This window comes from Phyllobates terribilis, unplaced genomic scaffold, assembly GCF_046119375.1.
Source record: "Phyllobates terribilis strain yellow unplaced genomic scaffold, ASM4611937v1 Scaffold_11__3_contigs__length_659146591, whole genome shotgun sequence".
NCBI lineage: Eukaryota > Metazoa > Chordata > Amphibia > Anura > Dendrobatidae > Phyllobates > Phyllobates terribilis.
Genome location: NW_027362771.1, coordinates 613,920,595 through 613,947,003, shown reverse-complemented (window position 1 = coordinate 613,947,003; position 26,409 = coordinate 613,920,595). Strand labels below are relative to the sequence as shown.

General features: G+C 45.6%; 1 protein-coding gene across 2 annotated transcripts in view; it reads left to right on the top strand.

Annotated features, from left to right (window-relative positions):
- The first annotated feature begins 11,602 nt into the window (after nucleotides 1-11,602).
- Nucleotides 11,603-26,409, top strand: part of TNFSF13 (TNF superfamily member 13) — a 56,638-nt gene continuing 41,831 nt past the window's right edge. For both annotated transcript variants that reach the window (XM_073654478.1, XM_073654479.1), the window contains exon 1: nucleotides 11,603-12,191. In XM_073654478.1, coding sequence (XP_073510579.1) covers nucleotides 11,604-12,191 — 588 coding nt within the window. In that variant the 5' untranslated portion in view covers nucleotide 11,603. The remainder of the gene's footprint in view (nucleotides 12,192-26,409) is intronic.

The following is a 26,409-nucleotide window of genomic DNA, read 5'->3' as shown; positions in this document are numbered from 1 at the left end:
GTAATGTATGTACACAGTGACTGCACCAGCAGAATAGTGAGTGCAGCTCTGGAGTATAATACAGGATGTAACTCAGGATCAGTAATGTAATGTATGTACACAGTGACTGCACCAGCAGAATAGTGAGTGCAGCTCTGGAATATAATACAGAATGTAACTCAGGATCAGTAATGTAATGTATGTACACAGTGACTGCATCAGCAGAATAGTGAGTGCAGCTCTGGGGTATAATACAGGATGTAACTCAGGATCAGTAATGTAATGTATGTACAGTGACTGCACCAGCAGAATAGTGAGTGCAGCTCTGGAGTATAATACAGGATGTAACTCAGGATCAGTAATGTAATGTATGTACAGTGACTGCACCAGCAGAATAGTGAGTGCAGCTCTGGAGTATAATACAGGATGTAACTCAGGATCAGTAATGTAATGTATGTACACAGTGACTGCACCAGCAGAATAGTGAGTGCAGCTCTGGAGTATAATACAGGAGGTAACTCAGGATCAGTAATGTAATGTATGTACAGTGACTGCACCAGCAGAATAGTGAGTGCAGCTCTGGAGTATAATACAGGAGGTAACTCAGGATCAGTAATGTAATGTATGTACACAGTGACTGCACCAGCAGAATAGTGAGTGCAGCTCTGGAGTATAATACAGGATGTAACTCAGGATCAGTAATGTAATGTATGTACACAGTGACTGCACCAGCAGAATAGTGAGTGCAGCTCTGGAGTATAATACAGGATGTAACTCAGGATCAGTAATGTAATGTATGTACACAGTGACTGCACCTGCAGAATAGTGAGTGCAGCTCTGGAGTATAATACAGGATGTAACTCAGGATCAGTAATGTAATGGATGTACACAGTGACTGCACCAGCAGAATAGTGAGTGCAGCTCTGGAGTATAATACAGGAGGTAACTCAGGATCAGTAATGTAATGTATGTACACGGTGACTGCACCAGCAGAATAGTGAGTGCAGCTCTGGAGTATAATACAGGATGTAACTCAGGATCAGTAATGTAATGTATGTACACAGTGACTGCACCAGCAGAATAGTGAGTGCAGCTCTGGAGTATAATACAGGAGGTAACTCAGGATCAGTAATGTAGTGTATGTATACAGTGACTGCACCAGCAGAATAGTAAGTGCAGCTCTGGAGTACAATACAGGATGTAACTCAGGATCAGTAATGTAATGTATGTACACAGTGACTGTACCAGCAGAATAGTGAGTGCAGCTCTGAAGTATAATACAGGATGTAACTCAGGATCAGTAATGTAATGTATGTACACAGTGACTGCACCAGCAGAATAGTGAGTGCAGCTCTGGAGTATAATACAGGATATAACTCAGGATCAGTAATGTAATGTATGTACACAGTGACTGCACCAGCAGAATAGTGAGTACAGCTCTGGAGTATAATACAGGAGGTAACTCAGGATCAGTAATGTAATGTATGTACACAGTGACTGCACCAGCAGAATAGTGAGTGCAGCTCTGGAGTATAATACAGGAGGTAACTCAGGATCAGTAATGTAATGTATGTACACAGTGACTGCACCAGCAGAATAGTGAGTGCAGCTCTGGAGTATAATACAGGATGTAACTCAGGATCAGTAATGTAATGTATGTACACAGTGACTGCACCAGCAGAATAGTGAGTGCAGCTCTGGAGTATAATACAGGATGTAACTCAGGATCAGTAATGTAATGTATGTACACAGTGACTGCACCAGCAGAATAGTGAGTGCAGCTCTGGAATATAATACAGAATGTAACTCAGGATCAGTAATGTAATGTATGTACACAGTGACTGCACCAGCAGAATAGTGAGTGCAGCTCTGGAGTATAATACAGGATGTAACTCAGTATCAGTAATGTAATGTATGTACACAGTGACTCCACCAGCAGAATAGTGAGTACAGCTCTGGAGTATAATACAGGAGGTAACTCAGGATCAGTAATGTAATGTATGTACACAGTGACTGCACCAGCAGAATAGTGAGTGCAGCTCTGGAGTATAATACAGGATGTAACTCAGGATCAGTAATGTAATGTATGTACACAGTGACTGCACCAGCAGAATAGTGAGTGCAGCTCTGGAGTATAATACAGGATGTAACTCAGGATCAGTAATGTAATGTATGTACACAGTGACTGCACCAGCAGAATAGTGAGTGCAGCTCTGGAATATAATACAGAATGTAACTCAGGATCAGTAATGTAATGTATGTACACAGTGACTGCATCAGCAGAATAGTGAGTGCAGCTCTGGGGTATAATACAGGATGTAACTCAGGATCAGTAATGTAATGTATGTACAGTGACTGCACCAGCAGAATAGTGAGTGCAGCTCTGGAGTATAATACAGGATGTAACTCAGGATCAGTAATGTAATGTATGTACACAGTGACTGCACCAGCAGAATAGTGAGTGCAGCTCTGGAGTATAATACAGGAGGTAACTCAGGATCAGTAATGTAATGTATGTACAGTGACTGCACCAGCAGAATAGTGAGTGCAGCTCTGGAGTATAATACAGGAGGTAACTCAGGATCAGTAATGTAATGTATGTACACAGTGACTGCACCAGCAGAATAGTGAGTGCAGCTCTGGAGTATAATACAGGATGTAACTCAGGATCAGTAATGTAATGTATGTACACAGTGACTGCACCAGCAGAATAGTGAGTGCAGCTCTGGAGTATAATACAGGATGTAACTCAGGATCAGTAATGTAATGTATGTACACAGTGACTGCACCTGCAGAATAGTGAGTGCAGCTCTGGAGTATAATACAGGATGTAACTCAGGATCAGTAATGTAATGGATGTACACAGTGACTGCACCAGCAGAATAGTGAGTGCAGCTCTGGAGTATAATACAGGAGGTAACTCAGGATCAGTAATGTAATGTATGTACACGGTGACTGCACCAGCAGAATAGTGAGTGCAGCTCTGGAGTATAATACAGGATGTAACTCAGGATCAGTAATGTAATGTATGTACACAGTGACTGCACCAGCAGAATAGTGAGTGCAGCTCTGGAGTATAATACAGGAGGTAACTCAGGATCAGTAATGTAGTGTATGTATACAGTGACTGCACCAGCAGAATAGTAAGTGCAGCTCTGGAGTACAATACAGGATGTAACTCAGGATCAGTAATGTAGTGTATGTATACAGTGACTGCACCAGCAGAATAGTGAGTGCAGCTCTGGAGTATAATACAGGATGTAACTCAGGATCAGTAATCTAATGTATGTACACAGTGACTGCACCAGCAGAATAGTGAGTGCAGCTCTGGAGTATAATACAGGATGTAACTCAGGATCAGTAATGTAATGTATGTACACAGTGACTGCACCAGCAGAATAGTGAGTGCAGCTCTGGAGGATAATACAGGATGTAACTCAGGATCAGTAATGTAGTGTATGTATACAGTGACTGCACCAGCAGAATAGTGAGTGCAGCTCTGGAGTATAATACAGGATGTAACTCAGGATCAGTAATGTAATGTATGTACACAGTGACTGCACCAGCAGAATAGTGAGTGCAGCTCTGGAGTATAATACAGGATGTAACTCAGGATCAGTAATGTAATGTATGTACACAGTGACTGCACCAGCAGAATAGTGAGTGCAGCTCTGGAGTATAATACAGGATGTAACTCAGGATCAGTAATGTATGTACACAGTGACTGCACCAGCAGAATAGTGAGTGCAGCTCTGGAGTATAATACAGGATGTAACTCAGGATCAGTAATGTATGTACACAGTGACTGCACCAGCAGAATAGTGAGTGCAGCTCTGAAGTATAATACAGGATGTAACTCAGGATCAGTAATGTAATGTATGTACACAGTGACTGCACCAGCAGAATAGTGAGTGCAGCTCTGGAGTATAATACAGGATGTAACTCAGGATCAGTAATGTAATGCATGTACACAGTGACTGCACCAGCAGAATAGTGAGTGCAGCTCTGGAGTATAATACAGGATGTAATTCAGGATCAGTAATGTAATGTATGTACACAGTGACTGCACCAGCAGAATAGTGAGTGCAGCTCTGGAGTATAATACAGGATGTAACTCAGGATCAGTAATGTAATGTATGTACACAGTGACTGTACCAGCAGAATAGTGAGTGCTGCTCTGAAGTATAATACAGGATGTAACTCAGGATCAGTAATGTAATGTATGTACACAATGACTGTACCAGCAGAATAGTGAGTGCAGCTCTGAAGTATAATACAGGATGTAACTCAGGATCAGTAATGTAATGTATGTACACAGTGACTGCACCAGCAGAATAGTGAGTACAGCTCTGGAGTATAATACAGGAGGTAACTCAGGATCAGTAATGTAATGTATGTACACAGTGACTGCACCAGCAGAATAGTGAGTGCAGCTCTGGAGTATAATACAGGAGGTAACTCAGGATCAGTAATGTAATGTATGTACACAGTGACTGCACCAGCAGAATAGTGAGTGCAGCTCTGGAGTATAATACAGGATGTAACTCAGGATCAGTAATGTAATGTATGTACACAGTGACTGCACCAGCAGAATAGTGAGTGCAGCTCTGGAGTATAATACAGGATGTAACTCAGGATCAGTAATGTAATGTATGTACACAGTGACTGCACCAGCAGAATAGTGAGTGCAGCTCTGGAATATAATACAGAATGTAACTCAGGATCAGTAATGTAATGTATGTACACAGTGACTGCACCAGCAGAATAGTGAGTGCAGCTCTGGAGTATAATACAGGATGTAACTCAGCATCAGTAATGTAATGTATGTACACAGTGACTCCACCAGCAGAATAGTGAGTACAGCTCTGGAGTATAATACAGGAGGTAACTCAGGATCAGTAATGTAATGTATGTACACAGTGACTGCACCAGCAGAATAGTGAGTGCAGCTCTGGAGTATAATACAGGATGTAACTCAGGATCAGTAATGTAATGTATGTACACAGTGACTGCACCAGCAGAATAGTGAGTGCAGCTCTGGAGTATAATACAGGATGTAACTCAGGATCAGTAATGTAATGTATGTACACAGTGACTGCACCAGCAGAATAGTGAGTGCAGCTCTGGAATATAATACAGAATGTAACTCAGGATCAGTAATGTAATGTATGTACACAGTGACTGCATCAGCAGAATAGTGAGTGCAGCTCTGGGGTATAATACAGGATGTAACTCAGGATCAGTAATGTAATGTATGTACAGTGACTGCACCAGCAGAATAGTGAGTGCAGCTCTGGAGTATAATACAGGATGTAACTCAGGATCAGTAATGTAATGTATGTACAGTGACTGCACCAGCAGAATAGTGAGTGCAGCTCTGGAGTATAATACAGGATGTAACTCAGGATCAGTAATGTAATGTATGTACACAGTGACTGCACCAGCAGAATAGTGAGTGCAGCTCTGGAGTATAATACAGGAGGTAACTCAGGATCAGTAATGTAATGTATGTACAGTGACTGCACCAGCAGAATAGTGAGTGCAGCTCTGGAGTATAATACAGGAGGTAACTCAGGATCAGTAATGTAATGTATGTACACAGTGACTGCACCAGCAGAATAGTGAGTGCAGCTCTGGAGTATAATACAAGATGTAACTCAGGATCAGTACAGGATCAGTAATGTAATGTATGTACACAGTGACTGCACCAGCAGAATAGTGAGTGCAGCTCTGGAATATAATACAGAATGTAACTCAGGATCAGTAATGTATGTACACAGTGACTTCACCAGCAGAATAGTGAGTGCAGCTCTGGAGTATAATACAGGATGTAACTCAGGATCAGTAATGTAATGTATGTACACAGTGACTGCACCAGCAGAATAGTGAGTGCAGCTCTGGAGTATAATACAGGATGTAACTCAGGATCAGTAATGTAATGTATGTACACAGTGACTGCACCAGCAGAATAGTGAGTGCAGCTCTGGAATATAATACAGAATGTAACTCAGGATCAGTAATGTAATGTATGTACACAGTGACTGCACCAGCAGAATAGTGAGTGCAGCTCTGGAGTATAATACAGGATGTAACTCAGCATCAGTAATGTAATGTATGTACACAGTGACTCCACCAGCAGAATAGTGAGTACAGCTCTGGAGTATAATACAGGAGGTAACTCAGGATCAGTAATGTAATGTATGTACACAGTGACTGCACCAGCAGAATAGTGAGTGCAGCTCTGGAGTATAATACAGGATGTAACTCAGGATCAGTAATGTAATGTATGTACACAGTGACTGCACCAGCAGAATAGTGAGTGCAGCTCTGGAGTATAATACAGGATGTAACTCAGGATCAGTAATGTAATGTATGTACACAGTGACTGCACCAGCAGAATAGTGAGTGCAGCTCTGGAATATAATACAGAATGTAACTCAGGATCAGTAATGTAATGTATGTACACAGTGACTGCATCAGCAGAATAGTGAGTGCAGCTCTGGGGTATAATACAGGATGTAACTCAGGATCAGTAATGTAATGTATGTACAGTGACTGCACCAGCAGAATAGTGAGTGCAGCTCTGGAGTATAATACAGGATGTAACTCAGGATCAGTAATGTAATGTATGTACAGTGACTGCACCAGCAGAATAGTGAGTGCAGCTCTGGAGTATAATACAGGATGTAACTCAGGATCAGTAATGTAATGTATGTACACAGTGACTGCACCAGCAGAATAGTGAGTGCAGCTCTGGAGTATAATACAGGAGGTAACTCAGGATCAGTAATGTAATGTATGTACAGTGACTGCACCAGCAGAATAGTGAGTGCAGCTCTGGAGTATAATACAGGAGGTAACTCAGGATCAGTAATGTAATGTATGTACACAGTGACTGCACCAGCAGAATAGTGAGTGCAGCTCTGGAGTATAATACAAGATGTAACTCAGGATCAGTACAGGATCAGTAATGTAATGTATGTACACAGTGACTGCACCAGCAGAATAGTGAGTGCAGCTCTGGAATATAATACAGAATGTAACTCAGGATCAGTAATGTATGTACACAGTGACTTCACCAGCAGAATAGTGAGTGCAACTCTGGAGTATAATACAGGATGTAACTCAGGATCAGTAATGTAATGTATGTACACAGTGACTGCACCAGCAGAATAGTGAGTGCAGCTCTGGAGTATAATACAGGATGTAACTCAGGATCAGTAATGTAATGTATGTACACAGTGACTGCACCAGCAGAATAGTGAGTGCAGCTCTGGAGTATAATACAGGATGTAACTCAGGATCAGTAATGTAATGTATGTACACAGTGACTGCACCAGCAGAATAGTGAGTGCAGCTCTGGAGTATAATACAGGATGTAACTCAGGATCAGTAATGTAATGTATGTACACAGTGACTGCACCAGCAGAATAGTGAGTGCAGCTCTGGAGTATAATACAGGATGTAACTCAGGATCAGTAATGTAATGTATGTACACAGTGACTGCACCTGCAGAATAGTGAGTGCAGCTCTGGAGTATAATACAGGATGTAACTCAGGATCAGTAATGTAATGGATGTACACAGTGACTGCACCAGCAGAATAGTGAGTGCAGCTCTGGAGTATAATACAGGAGGTAACTCAGGATCAGTAATGTAATGTATGTACACGGTGACTGCACCAGCAGAATAGTGAGTGCAGCTCTGGAGTATAATACAGGATGTAACTCAGGATCAGTAATGTAATGTATGTACACAGTGACTGCACCAGCAGAATAGTGAGTGCAGCTCTGGAATATAATACAGGATGTAACTCAGGATCAGTAATGTAATGTATGTACACAGTGACTGCACCAGCAGAATAGTGAGTGCAGCTCTGGAGTATAATACAGGATGTAACTCAGGATCAGTAATGTAATGTATGTACAGTGACTGCACCAGCAGAATAGTGAGTGCAGCTCTGGAGTATAATACAGGATGTAACTCAGGATCAGTAATGTATTGTATGTACACAGTGACTGCACCAGCAGAATAGTGAGTGCAGCTCTGGAGTATAATACAGGATGTAACTCAGGATCAGTAATGTATTGTATGTACACAGTGACTGCACCAGCAGAATAGTGAGTGCAGCTCTGGAGTATAATACAGGATGTAACTCAGGATCAGTAATGTAATGTATGTACACAGTGACTGCACCAGCAGAATAGTGAGTGCAGCTCTGGAGTATAATACAGGAGGTAACTCAGGATCAGTAATGTAATGTATGTACACAGTGACTGCACCAGCAGAATAGTGAGTGCAGCTCTGGAGTATAATACAGGATGTAACTCAGGATCAGTAATGTAATGTATGTACACAGTGACTGCACCAGCAGAATAGTGAGTGCAGCTCTGGAGTATAATACAGGATGTAACTCAGGATCAGTAATGTATTGTATGTACACAGTGACTGCAGCAGCAGAATAGTGAGTGCAGCTCTGGAGTATAATACAGGATGTAACTCAGGATCAGTAATGTAATGTATATACACAGTGACTGCACCAGCAGAATAGTGAGTGCAGCTCTGGAGTATAATACAGGATGTAACTCAGGATCAGTAATGTAATGTATGTACACAGTGACTGCACCAGCAGAATAGTGAGTGCAGCTCTGGAGTATAATACAGGATGTAACTCAGGATCAGTAATGTAATGTATGTACACAGTGACTGCACCAGCAGAATAGTGAGTGCAGCTCTGGAGTATAATACAGGATGTAACTCAGGATCAGTAATGTAATGTATGTACACAGTGACTGCACCAGCAGAATAGTGAGTGCAGCTCTGGAGTATAATACAGGATGTAACTCAGGATCAGTAATGTAGTGTATGTACACAGTGACTGCACCAGCAGAATAGTGAGTGCAGCTCTGGAGTATAATACAGGATGTAACTCAGGATCAGTAATGTAATGTATGTACACAGTGACTGCACCAGCAGAATAGTGAGTGCAGCTCTGGAGTATAATACAGGATATAACTCAGGATCAGTAATGTAATGTATGTACACAGTGACTGCACCAGCAGAATAGTGAGTGCAGCTCTGGAGTACAATACAGGATGTAACTCAGGATCAGTAATGTAGTGTATGTATACAGTGACTGCACCAGCAGAATAGTGAGTGCAGCTCTGGAGTATAATACAGGATGTAACTCAGGATCAGTAATCTAATGTATGTACACAGTGACTGCACCAGCAGAATAGTGAGTGCAGCTCTGGAGTATAATACAGGATGTTACTCAGGATCAGTAATGTAATGTATGTACAGTGACTGCACCAGCAGAATAGTGAGTGCAGCTCTGGAGTATAATACAGGATGTTACTCAGGATCAGTAATGTAATGTATGTACAGTGACTGCACCAGCAGAATAGTGAGTACAGCTCTGGAGTATAATACAGGATGTAACTCAGGATCAGTAATGTAATGTATGTACACAGTGACTGCACCAGCAGAATAGTGAGTGCAGCTCTGGAGTATAATACAGGAGGTAACTCAGGATCAGTAATGTAATGTATGTACAGTGACTGCACCAGCAGAATAGTGAGTGCAGCTCTGGAGTATAATACAGGAGGTAACTCAGGATCAGTAATGTAATGTATGTACACAGTGACTGCACCAGCAGAATAGTGAGTGCAGCTCTGGAGTATAATACAGGATGTAACTCAGGATCAATAATGTATTGTATGTACACAGTGACTGCACCAGCAGAATAGTGAGTGCAGCTCTGGAGTATAATACAGGATGTAACTCAGGATCAGTAATGTAATGTATGTACACAGTGACTGCACCAGCAGAATAGTGAGTGCAGCTCTGGAGTATAATACAGGATGTAACTCAGAATCAGTAATGTAATGTATGTACACAGTGACTCCACCAGCAGCATACTGGGTGCAGCTCTGATCAGCTGCTGCTCAGTGTGGTGATTGCGGGTGTGGTGGCTGCAGATCCTGCTGTGAGCTCCTGATCTCTGAGAACCAACACCTCTCCACCTGGGGACCTGCTTTCTCTCTTTCCCAGGGAGGGAGCGGGTTTCTGGGATGAGTGATGGAGCCAAGTCCCAGGCTTCTGCTTCCCGAACCAGGCCGGCGGGGGTCAGAAGAAACCAGCAACCGGCCTGCACATCAGAGGACTCGGGGGTGAGACGCTGCACCAGGAGTCGCAGCAATGTGGCTCCTACTCCCCCCGGGATTGTGGAGACCCCCAGAAGCCGCAAGGCTTCCAGCATGGAGGAAAAGCCTGACAGCGGCGTGCAAGATGGCGCTCCTTCCGGAGGAAAGCTGAGTGCTCACGGAGGGGAGGCCGACCTCCCTGAGGGGGGTTGGGCGCTGCAGGTGTAGCACTCTGAGGATTCGGCTGCTACAGGGGTATTACACCTCAAGCCAGAGGTGTGGTATTCCACTCCCGGGTAAGGATGGAGTGTGGAACTGAGCTAGTAGGCTGCATGCACTACATACATCCCATTTCCGGGGGACAGATCGACGGTACTCCCACCAGTTTATGTGCAGGTACGACAGCGTCTGTCCCTGGCTGGAGTGGGAGGGGGGTGGAACATCCCAGTAGTGTAGGGGCAGATAGGGGGAGTAGTCTGGGTAAAGATAGGAGCTCATTGGGTGCTGGTCACCTGAGCTCACACATAGAGGGAGTATATAAGGTGGGCACCATCTTAGAACAGGGTCAGTTCAGAGAGGAGGAGGAGCAGAGCAGAGGAGCTCAGCCAGGAGGGCTGACAGGGAGCTGTGGCTCCGGCTGGGCCCAGCTCCAGAGCAGAGCCTGCAGAGAGAGAGAGAAGTCAGAAGGACCCAGAGAGGAAACAAGAAGGAACCCCAAGATCCCAGAATAAGGACAGAAGGGTGAAGGGTTGGCGCACAAGGGTACCGGAACCCAAGCTGGCAGAGGCCAAAACGAACCTTAACCAGGAACCGGAGGTTGTGGGCAGGATCTGCCACGACCCTCACCAAATCCACTAGAAAGGCACACCGAGCATAGGGTCAGGGAGCCCAGAGGAGGCTTGACCACCAAGAGACCCGAGGGAGCCGGCCAAAAGTGGATCCCTGGTGGGAACGGCCAGAGGAAGGGAGAGTCAGAAAGGAGCTCAGGACCACGCTCCAGAATTGCCTGGGGGTTGGCCGAGTCCAGGACCTGGTGGACGCAGCACGGCTCGGGTGGTCACTCAAGGCCAGAGTGACCAAAAGAACACCAGTAAGTAAAAGCCCTGAACTGCATCTCCTGACTCTGAGTCTTCCCTTCTGCATCTTCACAACCCCCATCATCTACACCTTCTGCCCTGAGGCCATACCCCTCCCGTTGGGGGTTATACCATCACTGCTGCACATATACCACCGGCCTCAGTGGACTGCTCTGCAGCGGCGGCTTCAAAGCCGCACTCAACGGGTGGCGTAGTTAACAATCAAGTTAACATCTGTTGCCATAGACTGCCACTTAGTTTGACACCCTGGGCACGGACCGGGTCACCGCCACAAGGACTACTACCCCCATCGAGATCCGGCTCCGGGTATCCCCTACAGCACTGGCCCAGGGGGCGCGTCACAGGGACCCCGGGAGTCTGTGTCCACCTATGCCTCCCGGGTCATGATCCGCCTCCGTGAGTATGAAGATGCCAGTAAGCTCATCAGGAGGCTCCGGGAGGAGCTGCGCTGCACAAGCGCCAAAGCTGCGGGGGCCTCCAAACCAAGGAAGGCAAAACTCCAAGCCGAGGTAAAAAGACTGAGCACTGAAATTGAACGCCTGGAACTTAGGAAAGCCACCATCAGGGAGCAGAGTGGTCCTTTCAAAGAAAAACTTATAAATGAAGACCGCTTTAGAGAAATGGCTGATACCAGAGAGCAAAGGCAGATAGGGCTGCAGCCTGAGAGCCAGGTGGATGATGAGAGTGATGATGACCAGCAGCAAGCCCCACCTGGCAGCCTGCAAAGTCACCCGCAGGCCACGTGCAGCGAGCTCCCTGCAGGACAGGCAGCAATGGCATCTGGTCGTAGTTCTGCTGGCTCTGGGGAGGACAGTGACAGCAGTGGCCAGGGAGGGGCGCTAATGGCGGAGATTAAGCTCCTGGAGTCCCCAGTGTGCCTCCAAAACTTCCATCTTGGTGACGATCTACCAGAAGAGGCACCTGGGGGCCACAAAAAGGCAAAGAAGACCAAGCCAAAGCTGCAGGAAGCGGTAAGATGCGTATATGCCCCCCTCCCTGTACCCCCTGAGTCGGCGGCAGGCTCAGCTCGCTGTATAAGCCCCGTTGCCCAGCCCAGCCCGGGTTCTGCTGTGGATCCGGTGCAAAGGCGCGGGGAGATTACAGAGCGCGGTAGTGAGGCGCAGAGCTCCGTCTCTGCTTGTAGTAGTGGGGACGTAGCAGGAGGTGCATCAGCCGAGAGGCTGGACAGTGAGGGCGGCCCGGCGGCGGGCGTTCCATCAGGCCACGATGCTGTGGTGCGCTCCTCAGTGGGAGGGGGGAGCAGCCCGGTGTCGGGGGCAGCTCCGGTAGCCTCGGCGCCTCTGAATGCTGTTGCCGCTGATCACTTAGTTGAGAAGCGGCGGCAGTGTGAGTGGGCAGTTGGGGCTGAGCGTTCCGGTCCTCCCACGAAAGTGCTATTTTGTGTTGGCGTCGCTGGTCCAGAAGATCCTGATGCTAAAGATCAGCGGCGCCTAACTGCAGCTAGAGATCAGCGGCACATTATACCAAATGCCAAACAGCGGAAATTACCGACCGATGATGTGGAGGGCACACATAAGACCGGGGGTGAGGTCGCCTCCAGTTCTATGGAGGTGACTGAGCCCCTTGTGCCTGATGCGGAGGTCAAAAGGTCATCCACCATTGTTACTGGTCCAGCAGGAATGAATGTGGTGGTGGAGGTGAATGAGGATAATTCATTGTCTAGTGGTGTGGTTGCTGGTTTGGTGGAGGGTGAGATGGAGGTGGGTAATGGTGATACTGTTGGGGCTGATGTGGTCACTGGTCCGGTTGCCCCCCCGGGGGTGGCAACACCTGTCCAGAGTTATGCCAGTGTCACCTCCGGGGCAAATAGGGCATCCTCCTCGTCTCCGGGCTTTGGGGACGGCATGTTGCAACGGCGCCTTCTGGAGGCTCTAAAGAAGGGGGAGAGATCACTAATGGTAGAGGGTCGAGAGGTTGATCTATCCTTCTGGATAGAGAGGCATGGCCTCGGGGCCTTCCGAGAGCAAAAAGGGGGGGATACAGTGTGGTCCCTCCCAACAGCCGGGCCAGGCAGTGTGCGTAGGAATGTGGTCCGTCTTCAGTGGAGGGGCAGTGATGCATGTCCGCCAAGGTCTAAAGTTGTGGAGCTCCTGCTGAGGATGGGCTTCAAGGCGATTGACATCTACGCCTTGATACATCCCTATTCCACGCCTGAGTTTGATGTCAGCTTTGTTCGGCCGGAGGGGCTTGAGCTCTTCTGGGCGAATTATGAGTTGGCAAAAAATGAGCCCGGCTGGCGAGACTTTGCCATTCAGGCAGTGTCTCGCCAAAACCAGATCAAGAAAGTGACCGTGATGACTCGTAACGAGTCGCTTTCTTGCTATGACATCATGACGTGGCTTGGTCGGTATGGAGAGGTGGTGGAGATGCCAAAGAAAAACCGCGACGAGTTTGGTATCTGGTCAGGGGCCTGGACGTTTATGGTAAAACTTCAGGTGGTACGGTTGCCCACATTCCATCGTCTGCCTTCCTGGGTAGGGATCGTATCCTGGTCTTCTACCAGGGGCAACCGAAGCTCTGTCACAGGTGCGGCGACCCCACACACTTCAGTGCAAACTGCACCGTGCAGAAATGCGCGTTGTGTGGGGGTGTCGGCCATCTTGCCGCCTCTTGTGTGGAGATTAGGTGCCACCTGTGTGGTGAGTTAGGCCACCCATTCAGCCGTTGTCCTCGCTCCTTTGCTAATGCAGTCGAGACCCCGGTGGGAGTAAGCCGTGAGGCCGATTCTGCTGGAGAGGGGACTAGCAGGGGTGGGGGAGCTGAGGGGCCAGGGAAGAAAAGCAATAAAAAGACGCCTGCCCAGCTGAGGCGTCTAGACAAGCGCAGACAGGAGAGGGAGCGGGGCGAGCCCCAGACTACCGCGGCAGCCCCTGTCCTGGATGCCAGTCTTGCTGCTGAGGCCCCGAGGGATGATGAGTTGGATGAGGAGGTCAGGAGGATCCACAGGGAGGAAACTGCCTCTGCTTCAGAATCCTCCCATTATGAAAGTATGGATGAGGATAATAAGCGGTGGCTAGAGAACAAGCGTAAGCTCGGCACCAAAAAGAAGAGAAAGAAGGGAGATAAAACATCTTCTCCCGCTCTGACCAAGGTACCTAAGGAAGGTAAAACCGACTCCCCTCTAGTTGGTCTTTCTAACCGGTTCCAAGCCCTTGATAACATCTCTTCCTCTGAGGAGGAGGCTGAGGGTGAGGTTCCGGCTTCAGCGGAGCTTACAGGGGGCGCCGAGTCTCCTTCTCCTGGGGATGCAAGGTCCTTGGGGGGAGGGACTGGCCCACAGTCCGGAGACGAGGACGAAAAAAGAAGGAAAAATGTGGGAATGGACACCTCTGTGTCATTAAAGAGGGGGAAGGATTCCTCCTCTGAGGCAGAGGGTAAGGGGAGTGGGAAGAAGAAAGCCATCTAACTCAATCACCAATGATGGCGGTACCCACTCCGTTGACGCTGGCGTCCATTAATGTTGCCAGCATTAAGTCAAACATGGCTAGATTTGCGGCCTTTGATTTTCTCAGCCGGGTTGAAGCTGACATTTTCTTTTTGCAAGAGACCAGGCTGCCAAATATGGCAGAGGTGTTTATAGCTAAGAGAGAGTGGAGACTCGGGCCCTCCTATTGGTCTCTTGCGGCCGAGCCGTATAGCGGAGTGGCGGTCCTTTTTACCGCACCGGTAGAATGCCGACGGGTTATTGAGTTAGAAATGGGGAGGTGCCTGATATTAGATGTCCTCATGAAGGGACAAGAGCTTCGGCTCATTAACATCTATGGTCCCCAATCTAAATGGGACCGGAAGTGTCTCTTTATGAGGATCAAGCCCTACCTTTTTACGAGTCGGCAGGTCGTCTTTGGAGGGGACTTCAACACTGTCACGAGGCCCCGGGATAGAGGAGGTTCCAGAGACAAGCTGACTTATGATAGCGTCGCCCTTAATAGTATAGCTAGTGAGGCTCGCCTGGTGGATGTCCACATCCGGCACACCGCAGGCCATGAGGGGTTCACCTATCATAGAGGTAACTGTAGGTCCAGGATAGACAGGTTTTATTTAAAGGAGGAAGCCGTCTCTTCAGCAGTATCTGTTGTTGAGGTGGAGTTCTCCGATCACTGTTTGATTTTGTTTTCCCTGAATGTTACAGAGACCCCCCGGATGGGAAGAGGCTTTTGGAGGCTCAATTCGTCTCTCTTGGAAGAAGCGGAGATAAGACAGTCCTTTGAGGATTTTCTTCAGAGCCAGGTACCCTTACTGGATCTTTGTAGTAGTAAGTCAGAGTGGTGGGAGATGTTTAAGAAAAGGGTGGCGAGATTCTTCCGCCAGCTCTCGAGCCTCAGGAGCCTGGACAGGTACCGCCTGTATCAGGGCCTGAGGAGGAAACTCGAGCATCTTGTCTCAACTGGAGGTAGCCGCGAGGAGATCTCCAGAGTGAAATCTTTGCTAATGAGGTGTCAGTATGATAGACACGCATCTTTGGTTTTTGAGAGGGATTACGGGAAGTACCGCTCGCCCCGACCCTTATAGAAACTGCAAGATGTCAGTGAATAGTAAAGTTGTTACAGGATTGGTTGACACTGCGGGGTCCCTGAAAAGATCCAGATCAGGGATCCTGGAGGTCGTCAGATCCTTCTACTCGCACCTCTTGGGGAAGAGGGATCTGGATTGGGATGAGATGTCGGCTTTTCTGGCTGAAGCCGTCCCCGAACCAGGGGTAGACCCCTCTCTTGGCGTTTTGACAGAGATGATCAGGGAAGAGGAAGTTAAGTTGGCGACTGAAGGGCTTGCCCTGAAGAAATCTCCCGGTCCGGATGGCTTAACATCTGAATTCTATAAGACCTTTAAGGACGCCTTGGTTCCCCTCTTGACTGAGGTATTCAATGAGTGTCTTTCCTCGGGCACTCTGCCAAAGTCAATGAGGAGGTCTGCCCTGATCATCTTGTCAAAGTGTAAGGACCCATCTTGCATTGAGAATTGGCGTCCCATAGCACTTCTCAATGCAGACAGGAAGGTTTTGGCAAAGGTGCTGTTTAATTGGCTGGTGAAATTTGCACCCCAGCTCCTTTCGGGGGCCCAGCATTGCTCTGTTCCGGGCCGCAGTACAATTAGTGCTGTACTCTGTGTCCGAGAGGCGGTGGAGCAGGGTAGGGCTGGCCACTGGAAGGGGTACATGCTGTCATTGGACCAGGCAAAAGCGTTTGATCGGGTTAATCATGAGTACCTCTGGTCTGTCCTTCTGAGGTATGGCCTGCCGGGGGGGTTTGTTGATTGGCTTAAGACCTTGTACTCTGGGGCAGAGAGTTTCCCGCTTGTGAACGGTTGGATTGGCAGCTCTTTTGAGGTTGGGTGTGGTGTTCGCCAGGGTTGTCCCTTGAGCCCGCTACTGTACGTGTTTGCGATTGACCCACTTCTTAGGAGGGTGGAGCGTGGACCGTTGGCTGGGATCGGGATGGACCGGGCAGCACCGGAAGCCACTCTGAGAGTGGTGGCGTATGCTGATGACGTCACCGTTTTTGTTTCCTCTGATGGGGAGGCAGAATGGCTGATGTCAGAGGTAAATCGCTACTCGGAGGCATCCGGGTCTAAGATCAACCGGGATAAGTGTGAGAGTCTCTGGCTGGGAGGAGGAGATCCTGGTTTTGATCTCCCGGACACCCTTCCAGAACCCAAAGTCTCTGCAAAAGTTCTTGGCATCGAATTTGGCCAGGGGGATTACCCCAAACAAAATTGGGACAGCAGGCTAGAGATCGCCACTCAGAAGGTGAACCAATGGAAGGGTTGGTCTTTGACCCTCAGGGAAAGGGTAAACCTGATCAAAACTTACCTGCTCCCTTTGCTGATCTATCTGGGCAGTGTGTGCATCTTGCCAGAGGCTCTCTGGACTCGGGTCTACAGTTTGTTCTTTCAACTGTTATGGGGGAATAGACTGAACCTGGTCAAGAGGGAGGTTACTTACCGTACGAGGAGACTAGGAGGGTTGGGTATGGTCAACCCTGTGGTATTCCTTGTGAATACCTTCATTAAGATCAATATTGCAAACCTCTGGAAAGAGAGGGCTCCTCCGTGGGTATTCTCCTGTAAGGGATGGTTTCAGCCTTTCTTCCAGGAATGGGAGACAGGAGGGCAAGTGAAGGATCTCCGCACACCGCATGGACATCTCCCGGCTTACACTACCGTGGTTCTGAAGGTAATTCGCCGGTGGGGTCTGGGAATGTGGGAGGTCAGGACTCTGCCAAGGAAGCTCCTTGACAAAAGGGTTCTGTTGACCCATTTTCAGAGGCCTCTGGCGCTCAGGGATTGCCCAAGTCGGGATCTTGGGGTGGGTCTGCATCTTTTGAATTCTATCAGGATCCCCTCGAAGGTTTGGGACTTGGCTTGGCGCTGCTTCCATGGGAAACTGTGTGTGAGGGACAATCTGAAGTGTAGAAGCTCTGAGGACAGGAACTGTCCTCGGGAGTATTGTGGTACCATGCTTGAAAGCATGGACCACTTCCTGCTTCGTTGTCTCTTTAACACAGAGGTGTACAACAGGGTGGGCGCCTCCATTGGCTGGCCCCGGCTGGCCGGTCTCTCTTATGCGGAATGGGCCTATGGAGCATTCGGGGACCTGGGTGGTCGGGACCGCTGCACCTTATTTCTAGTTAGCGCAGTGGTTAGGTATCACACGTGGAACGCACGGTGCTTAGTATCGACGCAGCGGAAAATCCTCCCAGTGGACGATGTGTTTAGGACCATACTCGGTGACCTGGTGAAGGTGCGTTCTCTGGAGTATGAGAGACTGGGTACACGGAGGGCCGCTCTCCTCTGGAGGGGCTTTTCTTTTAGTGTGCCCTAGTCTGGTCGTCTCCTCTCCTGGTGGTGGGCTGCTGCTGACACCATAGATTTTTGTTTTATTGATCAGTAGACAGTGATGTAGGGCTGCAGGCACCGAACTTGGGCTTTGTCAGTTGTGGTTATTGTATTGTTTGTTTCTGTATATATTGTATATATGGGTTTGGGTGGAGGTGTTAGGTTGGGTGGAGGGAAAAGGGGGGAGGTGGGTTCATCTTGTGGGACACTGGTTATTTGGGTGAAAAACTGGCACTGCCTGATCTGGCAAATGGACGTTGGACTGAGGCATGAGACGCAGGACCAGCTCTCAGGTCAGTGCCGGGGAGGGACTGGTGGGCTTGAGTGTGGGGGGTTTTGTTTTGTCTTGTATATATTTGTATAGTTAGTATTTATTTTATTTTATTTATTTAAAAAAAAAAAAAAAAAAAAAAAGAATGTATATATTAGTTTGTATATAATTTGTCGGTTATTGTTTATTATATTGTTATTATTTGTTTGGTAACCGGACCAGATGTCATGGTGTAGGTAGTTATTATTGTGTATATATGTATAATATGTGTGTGAGGAGAGAGGGAGCGGCTGGACCAGCAGAATAGAGAGTGCAGCTCTGGGGTATAATACAGGATGTAACTCAGGATCAGTAATGTAATGTATGTACACAGTGACTGCACCAGCAGAATAGTGAGTGCAGCTCTGGAGTATAATACAGGAGGTAACTCAGGATCAGTAATGTAATGTATGTACACACTGACTGCACCAGCAGAATAGTGAGTGCAGCTCTGGAGTATAATACAGGAGGTAACTCAGGATCAGTAATGTAATGTATGTACACAGTGACTGCACCAGCATAATAGTGAGTGCAGCTCTGGAGTATAATACAGGAGGTAACTCAGGATCAGTAATGTAATGTATGTACACACTGACTGCACCAGCAGAATAGTGAGTGCAGCTCTGGAGTATAATGCAGGATGTAACTCAGGATCAGTCATGTAATGTATGTACACAGTGACTGCACCAGCAGAATAGTGAGTGCAGCGCTGGAGTATAATACAGGATGTAACTCAGGATCAGTAATGTAATGTATGTACACACTGACTGCACCAGCAGAATAGTGAGTGCAGCTCTGGAGTATAATGCAGGATGTAACTCAGGATCAGTCATGTAATGTATGTACACAGTGACTGCACCAGCAGAATAGTGAGTGTAGCTCTGGAGTATAATACAGGATGTAACTCAGGATCAGTAATGTAATGTATGTACACCGTGACTCCATCAGCAGAATAGTGAATGCAGCTCTGGAGTATAATACAGGATGTAACTCAGGATCAGTAATGTAATGTATGTACACAATGACTGCACCAGCAGAATAGTGAGTACAGCTCTGGAGTATAATACAGGATGTAACTCAGGATCAGTAATGTAATGTATGTACACAGTGACTGTACCAGCAGAATAGTGAGTACAGCTCTGGAGTATAATACAGGATGTAACTCCGGATCAGTAATGTAATGTATGTACACAGTGACTGCACCAGCAGAATAGTGAGTGCAGCTCTGGAGTATAATACAGGATGTAACTCAGGATCAGTAATGTAATGTATGTACACAGTGACTGTACCAGCAGAATAGTGAGTACAGCTCTGGAGTATAATACAGGATGTAACTCAGGATTAGTAATGTAATGTATGTACACAGTGACTGCACCAGCAGAATAGTGAATGCAGCTCTGGAGTATAATACAGGATGTAACTCAGGATCAGTAAAGTAATGTATGTACACAGTGACTGCACCAGCAGAATAGTGAGTGCAGCTCTGGAGTATAATACAGGAGGTAACTCAGGATCAGTAATGTAATGTATGTACACAGTGATTGCACCAGCAGAATAGTGAGTGCAGCTCTGGAGTATAATACAGGAAGTAAATCAGGATCAGTAATGTAATGTATGTACACAGTGACTCCACCAGCAGAATAGTGAGTGCAGCTCTGGAGTATAATACAGGATGTAACTCGGGATCAGTAATGTAATGTATGTACACAGTGATTGCACCAGCAGAACACTGAGTGCAGCTCTGGAGTATAATACAGGATGTAACTCAGGATCAGTAATGTAATGTATGTACACAGTGACTCCATCAGCAGAATAGTGAATGCAGCTCTGGAGTATAATACAGGATGTAACTCAGGATCAGTAATGTAATGTATGTACACAGTGACAGCACCAGCAGAATAGTGAGTGCAGCTCTGGAGTATAATACAGGATGTAACTCAGGATCAGTAATGTAATGTACGTACACAGTGACTGCACCAGCAGAATAGTGAGTGCAGCTCTGGAGTATAATACAGGATGTAACTCAGGATCAGTACAGGATCAGTAATGTAATGTATGTACACAGTGACTCCATCAGCAGAATAGTGAATGCAGCTCTGGAGTATAATACAGGATGTAACTCAGGATCAGTAATGTAGTGTATGTATACAGTGACTGCACCAGCAGAATAGTGAGTGCAGCTCTGGAGGATAATACAGGATGTAACTCAGGATCAGTAATGTAATGTATGTACACAGTGACTGCACCAGCAGAATAGTGAGTGCAGCTCTGGAGTATAATACAGGATGTAACTCAGGATCAGTAATGTAATGTATGTACACAGTGACTCCATCAGCAGAATAGTGAATGCAGCTCTGGAGTATAATACAGGATGTAACTCAGGATCAGTAATGTAGTGTATGTATACAGTGACTGCACCAGCAGAATAGTGAGTGCAGCTCTGGAGGATAATACAGGATGTAACTCAGGATCTGTAATGTAATGTATGTACACAGTGACTGCACCAGCAGAATAGTGAGTGCAGCTCTGGAGTATAATACAGGAGGTAAGTCAGGATCAGTAATGTAATGTATGTACTGGGTCACGCGTGCAATAGATTTTAAGTGCAATAATTACAAGTGCAGTTAGACAATGGCCGGAAGATGATAATCTACTCTCCTCTCTTCTTCTTCTTCTTCTTCACACAGGTATTTAATCCATCCATCCGTTTGTGTGCTGTCTGATAAGTGTGAACAGAGTCATATTCTCTAGCAACATTTTTCCATGGTATTTAATTGCTTGGTCCTGCATCTTTTTGTCTTTTTTGTTTTGTTTTGTTTCTATTTTAAAATGTTCAAAGCCTTCTCTTTCACTGGTTTATGGCCTCTGTGTTTATCTTACATAGCATTGCCTGCTCTAGCCCAGTGCTAATTGGCTAATTACTCAGTTTGTCCAACTGGTGCTGGCCTCTAGCAGACATTTCATTTCATATATATTCAGCTCTGGCTGGGAATAGCACGCGTGCTGGGTCACGCGTGCAATAGATTTTAAGTGCAATAATTACAAGTGCAGTTAGACAATGGCCGGAAGATGATAATCTACTCTCCTCTCTTCTTCTTCTTCACACAGGTATTTAATCCATCCATCCGTTTGTGTGCTGTCTGATAAGTGTGAACAGAGTCATATTCTCTAGCAACATTTTTCCATGGTATTTAATTGCTTGGTCCTGCATCTTTTTGTCTTTTTTTTTTTGTTTTGTTTCTATTTTAAAATGTTCAAAGCCTTCTCTTTCACTGGTTTATGGCCTCTGTGTTTATCTTACATAGCATTGCCTGCTCTAGCTCAGTGCTAATTGGCTAATTACTCAGTTTGTCCAACTGGTGCTGGCCTCTAGCAGACATTTCATTTCATATATATTCAGCTCTGGCTGGGAATAGCACGCGTGCTGGGTCACGCGTGCAATAGATTTTAAGTGCAATAATTACAAGTGCAGTTAGACAATGGCCGGAAGATGATAATCTACTCTCCTCTCTTCTTCTTCTTCTTCACACAGGTATTTAATCCATCCATCCGTTTGTGTGCTGTCTGATAAGTGTGAACAGAGTCATATTCTCTAGCAACATTTTTCCATGGTATTTAATTGCTTGGTCCTGCATCTTTTTGTCTTTTTTTTTTTTTTTTGTTTCTATTTTAAAATGTTCAAAGCCTTCTCTTTCACTGGTTTATGGCCTCTGTGTTTATCTTACATAGCATTGCCTGCTCTAGCCCAGTGCTAATTGGCTAATTACTCAGTTTGTCCAACTGGTGCTGGCCTCTAGCAGACATTTCATTTCATATATATTCAGCTCTGGCTGGGAATAGCACGCGTGCTGGGTCACGCGTGCAATAGATTTTAAGTGCAATAATTACAAGTGCAGTTAGACAATGGCCGGAAGATGATAATCTACTCTCCTCTCTTCTTCTTCTTCTTCACACAGGTATTTAATCCATCCATCCGTTTGTGTGCTGTCTGATAAGTGTGAACAGAGTCATATTCTCTAGCAACATTTTTCCATGGTATTTAATTGCTTGGTCCTGCATCTTTTTGTCTTTTTTTTTTTGTTTTGTTTCTATTTTAAAATGTTCAAAGCCTTCTCTTTCACTGGTTTATGGCCTCTGTGTTTATCTTACATAGCATTGCCTGCTCTAGCCCAGTGCTAATTGGCTAATTACTCAGTTTGTCCAACTGGTGCTGGCCTCTAGCAGACATTTCATTTCATATATATTCAGCTCTGGCTGGGAATAGCACGCGTGCTGGGTCACGCGTGCAATAGATTTTAAGTGCAATAATTACAAGTGCAGTTAGACAATGGCCGGAAGATGATAATCTACTCTCCTCTCTTCTTCTTCTTCTTCACACAGGTATTTAATCCATCCATCCGTTTGTGTGCTGTCTGATAAGTGTGAACAGAGTCATATTCTCTAGCAACATTTTTCCATGGTATTTAATTGCTTGGTCCTGCATCTTTTTGTCTTTTTTTTTTTGTTTTGTTTCTATTTTAAAATGTTCAAAGCCTTCTCTTTCACTGGTTTATGGCCTCTGTGTTTATCTTACATAGCATTGCCTGCTCTAGCCCAGTGCTAATTGGCTAATTACTCAGTTTGTCCAACTGGTGCTGGCCTCTAGCAGACATTTCATTTCATATATATTCAGCTCTGGCTGGGAATAGCACGCGTGCTGGGTCACGCGTGCAATAGATTTTAAGTGCAATAATTACAAGTGCAGTTAGACAATGGCCGGAAGATGATAATCTACTCTCCTCTCTTCTTCTTCTTCTTCACACAGGTATTTAATCCATCCATCCGTTTGTGTGCTGTCTGATAAGTGTGAACAGAGTCATATTCTCTAGCAACATTTTTCCATGGTATTTAATTGCTTGGTCCTGCATCTTTTTGTCTTTTTTTTTTTGTTTTGTTTCTATTTTAAAATGTTCAAAGCCTTCTCTTTCACTGGTTTATGGCCTCTGTGTTTATCTTACATAGCATTGCCTGCTCTAGCCCAGTGCTAATTGGCTAATTACTCAGTTTGTCCAACTGGTGCTGGCCTCTAGCAGACATTTCATTTCATATATATTCAGCTCTGGCTGGGAATAGCACGCGTGCTGGGTCACGCGTGCAATAGATTTTAAGTGCAATAATTACAAGTGCAGTTAGACAATGGCCGGAAGATGATAATCTACTCTCCTCTCTTCTTCTTCTTCTTCACACAGGTATTTAATCCATCCATCCGTTTGTGTGCTGTCTGATAAGTGTGAACAGAGTCATATTCTCTAGCAACATTTTTCCATGGTATTTAATTGCTTGGTCCTGCATCTTTTTGTCTTTTTTTTTTTGTTTTGTTTCTATTTTAAAATGTTCAAAGCCTTTTCTTTCACTGATTTATGGCCTCTGTGTTTATCTTACATAGCATTGCCTGCTCTAGCCCAGTGCTAATTGGCTAATTACTCAGTTTGTCCAACTGGTGCTGGCCTCTAGCAGACATTTCATTTCATATATATTCAGCTCTGGCTGGGAATAGCACGCGTGCTGGGTCACGCGTGCAATAGATTTTAAGTGCAATAATTACAAGTGCAGTTAGACCATGGCCGAAAGATGATAATCTACTCTCCTCTCTTCTTCTTCTTCACACAGGTATTTAATCCATCCATCCGTTTGTGTGCTGTCTGATAAGTGTGAACAGAGTCATATTCTCTAGCAACATTTTTCCATGGTATTTAATTGCTTGGTCCTGCATCTTTTTGTCTTTTTTTTTTTGTTTTGTTTCTATTTTAAAATGTTCAAAGCCTTCTCTTTCACTGGTTTATGGCCTCTGTGTTTATCTTACATAGCATTGCCTGCTCTAGCCCAGTGCTAATTGGCTAATTACTCAGTTTGTCCAACTGGTGCTGGCCTCTAGCAGACATTTCATTTCATATATATTCAGCTCTGGCTGGGAATAGCACGCGTGCTGGGTCACGCGTGCAATAGATTTTAAGTGCAATAATTACAAGTGCAGTTAGACAATGGCCAGAAGATGATAATCTACTGTCCTCTCTTCTTCTTCTTCTTCACACAGGTATTTAATCCATCCATCCGTTTGTGTGCTGTCTGATAAGTGTGAACAGAGTCATATTCTCTAGCAACATTTTTCCATGGTATTTAATTGCTTGGTCCTGCATCTTTTTGTCTTTTTTTTTTTGTTTTGTTTCTATTTTAAAATGTTCAAAGCCTTCTCTTTCACTGGTTTATGGCCTCTGTGTTTATCTTACATAGCATTGCCTGCTCTAGCCCAGTGCTAATTGGCTAATTACTCAGTTTGTCCAACTGGTGCTGGCCTCTAGCAGACATTTCATTTCATATATATTCAGATCTGGCTGGGAATAGCACGCGTGCTGGGTCACGTGTGCAATAGATTTTAAGTGCAATAATTACAAGTGCAGTTAGACAATGGCCGGAAGATGATAATCTACTCTCCTCTCTTCTTCTTCTTCTTCACACAGGTATTTAATCCATCCATCCGTTTGTGTGCTGTCTGATAAGTGTGAACAGAGTCATATTCTCTAGCAACATTTTTCCATGGTATTTAATTGCTTGGTCCTGCATCTTTTTGTCTTTTTTTTTTGGTTTTGTTTCTATTTTAAAATGTTCAAAGCCTTCTCTTTCACTGGTTTATGGCCTCTGTGTTTATCTTACATAGCATTGCCTGCTCTCGCCCAGTGCTAATTGGCTAATTACTCAGTTTGTCCAACTGGTGCTGGCCTCTAGCAGACATTTCATTTCATATATATTCAGCTCTGGCTGGGAATAGCACGCGTGCTGGGTCACGCGTGCAATAGATTTTAAGTGCAATAATTACAAGTGCAGTTAGACAATGGCCGGAAGATGATAATCTACTCTCCTCTCTTCTTCTTCTTCTTCACACAGGTATTTAATCCATCCATCCGTTTGTGTGCTGTCTGATAAGTGTGAACAGAGTCATATTCTCTAGCAACATTTTTCCATGGTATTTAATTGCTTGGTCCTGCATCTTTTTGTCTTTTTTTTTTTTGTTTTGTTTCTATTTTAAAATGTTCAAAGACTTCTCTTTCACTGGTTTATGGCCTCTGTGTTTATCTTACATAGCATTGCCTGCTCTAGCCCAGTGCTAATTGGCTAATTACTCAGTTTGTCCAACTGGTGCTGGCCTCTAGCAGACATTTCATTTCATATATATTCAGCTCTGGCTGGGAATAGCATGCGTGCTGGGTCACGCGTGCAATAGATTTTAAGTGCAATAATTACAAGTGCAGTTAGACAATGGCAGTTGGACAGGGCAGGAGACAGGTAAGGTGCATAAAATATTCATACAAACAAGCTTCTCGGTCACTAATACTACATTTTGCATTATTCTTATCAATCTGCTTTTTATTTGTTTTCACTTCTGCTTTCTCACAACTCACCCACCCTTCAACACATTCTGTGCACTCTCTCTATATCAGCCCCTCCCTTCTCCCCTCTCCCATGTATAACTCTGAGGCTCTACTGACATTCCTCACCCACTGCAAACCATCCTCTACCTCCATACAGCACTCAAAACGTTCATACAAATCATTAGACCACCTGCTCTTTCTCTTCTTTCTCCTTTTACTAGTCGCAGGCAACATCTCCCCCAACCCTGGGCCTCCCTCCACTAGCATACACCACTCTCCTCCAGCTGCATATAGAAACCCTGCTAATCTTATTAACGTTCAGTGCATGCCCTCTCCTATCGATTTCCATTGCGCTCTCTGGAACGCTTGGTCTGTGTGTAACAAACTAACTTACATCCATGATTTTTTCCTCTCTAATTCTCTTAACCTTCTGGCTATCACAGAAACCTGGATTCAGCAGCCAGACACCACCGCTGCTGCTGCTCTCTCGTTTGGTGGGCTGAAATTTTCACATACCGCCAGACATGGCAACAGACAGGGTGGAGGTGTTGGTCTGCTCCTTTCCTCACAATGTGCTTTCCAGGTCATCCCCCCGGTTCCCTCACTTATGTTTCCTTCCTT